At 53.4% G+C, this 4,879-nt stretch overlaps 1 protein-coding gene across 1 annotated transcript in view; it reads left to right on the forward strand.

Annotated features, from left to right (window-relative positions):
- The window catches only part of METTL13 (methyltransferase 13, eEF1A N-terminus and K55), a 20,473-nt gene that overhangs the window by 8,633 nt on the left and 6,961 nt on the right, over nt 1–4,879 (forward strand). The window contains exons 2-4 of the mRNA XM_019646969.1: nt 656–1,291; nt 2,619–2,818; nt 4,217–4,412. Of these exons, the coding sequence (XP_019502514.1) occupies nt 656–1,291; nt 2,619–2,818; nt 4,217–4,412 (1,032 nt within the window). The remainder of the gene's footprint in view (nt 1–655; nt 1,292–2,618; nt 2,819–4,216; nt 4,413–4,879) is intronic.

Below are 4,879 nucleotides of genomic sequence, written 5' to 3' on the forward strand. Positions count from 1 at the left end.
GTGGGCGAGCCCTGCCCGACTCCCCAGGGCCACCACTCGCACCCGTTTCAGAGGGTTTTGGAGTGATGGGTGCCTCAGAGGTCGTGTAGTTAGTGTTATTCAGTGGGACTTCCTGCGATGGAGGACAAGGAAACTGTCCCCTGTGCTCTTCTGTCTGCGTGGTACCATAGAAGGATGAGAGGTGCTGGAGACAGGCGGTCCCAGGTTCAAATCCTGACCGCACCACCTACTGATGCTGCACCTGATGATTTGCTCTGCAGATTCTCAGGCCTCTCATCCGCCAGTGATTGCAGCTGTAGGGTTATTAGAGGAGCTAAAAGAGTTCAAGTTCTCGTACAGTAATTGGCACAGAGGATGTAATTAGTATCTTTAAGTTCTTCCCTGTAAGTTTATGAATAAGCTTTCCTCCTGTTAGTGGCCTGACGTTTCCTGGCGGAGAGATTGAGTTTTCCCAGGCTTTTGGGTGTGTCTTTGCCACTTTTCCGAGTCTCTGGTACCCAGAGGTGTTCGTTAAATGTTTAACAACCATCTCTTTGCGGAAAGGAAGCCCCGATATGTACTGGTTGCTGATTGCTGTACATAAAAATGGCCACCGTTGCCAGGTTTCAAGCCACCAACATGTCACCAGGTCACACAATTCCTGCATTGTTACCAGCTGGGCTCTTGAGCAGGATGAAGCCAGCCTCAGCACACCCNCAGATGGAGTTTCCCGATGCCTCCTTCCAGGTGGTGTTGGACAAGGGCACCCTGGACGCTGTCCTGACAGACGAGGAGGAGAAGACCCTGCAGCAGGTGGACAGGATGCTGGCTGAGGTTGGCCGTGTCCTGCAGGTGGGCGGTCGCTACCTCTGCATCTCCCTGGCTCAGGCTCACGTCCTGAAGAAAGCAGTGGGTCACTTCTCTCGGGAGGGGTGGATGGTGAGGGTGCACCAGGTGGCCAGCGGCCAGGACAAGGTGTTGGAAGCAGAGCTGCGGTTCCCCCTGCCTGTCTTTGCCTTCATCATGACCAAGTTCAGGCCCATCCCTGGCTCTGCCCTTCAGATCTTTGAGCTGTGTGCTCAGGAGCAGGGCAAGCCCATGCGGCTGGAGAGTGCCGAGCAGCTGGCCGAGGCAGTGCGGGAGCGGCAGCAGTATGCCTGGCTGTGCAGCCAGCTGTCCCGCAAGGCTGGGCTGGGGAGTGTGTCCTTGGACTTGTGCAATGGGGACACGGGGGAGCCACGCTACACCCTCCACGTGGTGGACAGCCCCACTGTGAAACCAACGCGGGACAATCATTTTGCCATTTTCATCAGTGAGTTGGGATCGGTCCCTCTCTTCCCTGGAGGGGCTGGGGTGGGGCTTTGGTGGATGGGTATGCCGTGGCTGGTTTTAGCTTGGAGGGGGCGGTACTCTCAGAGGTTAGACTAGCCAAGGCACGAGGAGGGTACACCAGCAGCTCTCCAGCTACCTGCTTAGATTTGGAGCTTGTTTCTTCTCATCTTCCATTGCAGAGGCTTGATGAAGGAGAATGGGGCTGGTAGGGAGGAGAGAGGAGTAACAGATCAATTTGGGGAAGTCACACATTGTAGAGATGTTAGTTACTTTGTAACGCGCAGTAGTGATGTTCCTTACTTTGTACCATGGAGTAGGGGAGGCAGTGGAGTCTATGAGCTGCCAGACCCTGGGAAGTTGATGTGCTTCTCTGCTGAATGTAGAGACAGTACAGAGTAATGGCTAAAGAAGTGAGCACTGGAACCAGACCAGTTGGGTCCCAGGCCTGTTTGCAGTCACTTCCTGGTGGTGTGACATCCGACATGTTCCTTTCCTTTCTGTGCTTCAGTTTCGTCATCTGTAAAGTGAGAGCGTTAACTGCTTTGTGTAGTTGTGAGAAGTGTAAAAACACTCTTAGGACGGTGCTTGGCACGTAGTAAGTGCTTTGTAAATGTAAGCATCATTATTAAAATGGGTAGATCATACCAGATTTATCTTAATGATCAGAAAAGAGACTGAGGGAATACTTTCAGAAGTAGTAAATATTAAACAAATACAAGGTGTTGATATGGCCATGCTCGTCATTTGATGACTGAGCCATTTTTCCAAGGATTCCATAATCCTAACTGTCCACCTGTAGGAACGGATAGTGCATTGGATGTGAGCATGGAGTCTGGGGCTGGACTGCCCGGGTTGAGGCCCAGCTTTGCCACTTATTAGCAATGTGAACTTGGGCAAATAATGTAACTTCTGTGTCTCAATTTCCTCATTTATGCAGTGCGAATAGTAATGCTGTCTGCATCCTGGGCTGTTATGAGGATTCAATTCATTTCTGTTTGTAAACTGCTTGGGCTAATGCCTGGCATGTAATAAGCCTTGGCATCACTGCAGTTTTTCTTGCCCCAGGTGCCTGCCCTCATCCCCTTGTGCACGTGCCCACACTTCTGTTGCCCCTTGGTCCTCCCTCGTGTCTTCTGGCTGCTTTGATCTGCGCCTTGTGCCCTGGCGAATCAGTAGCCCCTCGGAGGGTCACAGCTGGAAGGGCTGCTGGGCCTGGGCAGGGCCTGGCTCTCTGCCATGCGGCTCCTATTGGCTTTGGGCTTGAACACGCTCCCGAGGGCTCCCTGTCACCAAGTGCCTGTTTGCAGTTCCCCAGGGCCGGGAGACCGAGTGGCTCTTTGGCATGGAAGACGGCCGGAAGCAGCTGGCCTTGAGCGCTGGCTTTAGGAGGCTGATCACCGTGGCCCTCCACCGAGGTCAGCAGTACGAAGGCATGGACAGCATCCAGGCCGAGCTGTCGGCCCGAGTCATGGAGCTGGCCCCGGCTGGGATGCCTGCCCAGCAGCAGGTAATGAAGCTCCGGCAGCAGCTTTCACAGGTGTCTGGAGAAGTCATATTAGCAGCTGGGAAGGCAGAGGGTGTGCTGGAAGGACCTAGGATGGGGTGTGACCCTAGTCTGTTCCTGGAGGGCATGTCAGCAGCTACGAGCTAAGTGGGCAGGAATCGTGTTCCTTTGCGCCAGGCAGTGAGGAAGGCGTGTGGTTGCCCAATTGGGACCCACGGAGCGTCTTTGTCAGGGGTGGGGTGGCCTTTTGGACTCCACAGAGACCGCCTGGAGGAGATGCTTGTCCTCCTTGCAGACTCCAGCTCCTCATACTGCCAGTTGCTCAGACTGGGTGTCTCACGCCCCACTTTCGCACAGGACTTCCTTGGCCATTTTGCTGCTCAGAAGCATCATTATCTGAGGGTAGGGAAAGGACCAGACCAGCTCAGCATGATTGTCAGGATATGAGCGTTACTGGTCTGGTGTTTTACTGGGAAGGAAACCGAAGGTTTTTGTCAAAATGGTGACGTGGTCTTATCAGTTGACACTGTCTGTCTTGTGCCATCCTGGTCACAAGACAGGGTAATTGACAGGTGATTGTATTGTGTTTATAGTAAGGACTATATCCTTGCTAGAGGGGAAAGCCCGGTACTGGAGGCTTGGTGCTATAGGAACAGGCCTGAAAAGAACTCCTGGGTCCCAGCCGGGAGTTCTGCCCACTGGGCTGATCTGTGCTTACAGATGAATGTGTGTTTGGGTGCTTCCTGGGTTGGTGTCCATCAGAGGGATCCCACTGGTGACGTCCTACCAGTGACTCTATCTCTGAGCAAAGTCAGGAGTCCCTGGTGATGATTAAATATTCACCTATGTCTTTCAAAAGAAATAGATGTAAAGATTGGGAAGGGAAATGGAAAAGTTTAGGGGGAAACATATTATTCTCATTTTTTTCTCCCGTTTAGAGTAATACAATAAAAAGATGAGGGTAACAAGGGAACCGAGAAGTGCCTGTCCATTCTGGGTGGTCGCTTTCCCCCTGGATTTTGTTGTCTTATCCCTATTGAGATGCCTTCTCCCCTAATTATAGTTCCTTCCCTCAGGGTCCCTCTGGCTGTAATTGTCTTGGACTTTTGAGAGTCCTTTAAAAGGACTACTGTTGAGGAACTCCTGTTTATTTGGGAGAGAACTAACTGTACTTCATTTGCAGTTTGGGGGATCAGTTGGTTTTCCCACAAGTGAGTTAAACCTTTTGGGATCTATTCACAGGCCCCAGAAGAGTACTTTAATAGATGGGCAAGTCTTTGGCGTTGTCACTGCCCAGACCCTTGGGGTGGGGGCTCCTCCTCCACACACAAGGGAAGGGGCTCGGTGCCTCCTGTTTCTTCCTTGAGCGGTGTTTTGAGCACATCTCTGCTGTACCTCCAGGTGCCCTTCCTGTCTGTGGGTGGGGACATCGGGGTCCGGACCGTTCGGCACCAGGACCGCAGCTCCCTGAGTGGGGACTACGTCGTGGAGGACGTGCAAGGGGACGACAAGCGTCACTTCCGGCGACTCATCTTCCTCAGCAACAGGAACGTGGTGCAGTCGGAAGCCCGGTTGCTGAAGGACGTGTGTCACAGAGGTGAGGCGTCAGGCGTGCGGTGTGGGACCCAGGGGGCATGGCGTGGACTTTCCATCCGGGGTGGTCAGGAGGCCCTGGGAGCTTGATCGAGATGCACGTCCCTGTGGCCAGGGGCACGTGGCTCTGGGTTGTCCCTTTACCATCTGGGCTCTTAGGGTGTGAGCAGCCATACGCCAAACGGAGGCGTGTGTTCTGTTCTTGAGCAAAGCCTGGCTGTGGAGAGAGAAGGAGCAGGCGGGGTGGTTTACCGAGGAAATGTGATCATCGCTTTAGTGCCTTCAGTGTAAAACCTGCCTGTTTTACTAGTTGCCCCATAGGTGTCTGGGTATTAACTCAACATCCCCTGTGAGCTGAGCCAGAAACATGGACAGTGTGGGCGAGCCCTGCCCGACTCCCCAGGGCCACCACTCGCACCCGTTTCAGAGGGTTTTGGAGTGATGGGTGCCTCAGAGGTCGTGTAGTTAGTG

Source organism: Hipposideros armiger, unplaced genomic scaffold (genome assembly GCF_001890085.2).
Source record: "Hipposideros armiger isolate ML-2016 unplaced genomic scaffold, ASM189008v1 scaffold_6, whole genome shotgun sequence".
Taxonomy (NCBI): Eukaryota; Metazoa; Chordata; class Mammalia; order Chiroptera; family Hipposideridae; genus Hipposideros; species Hipposideros armiger.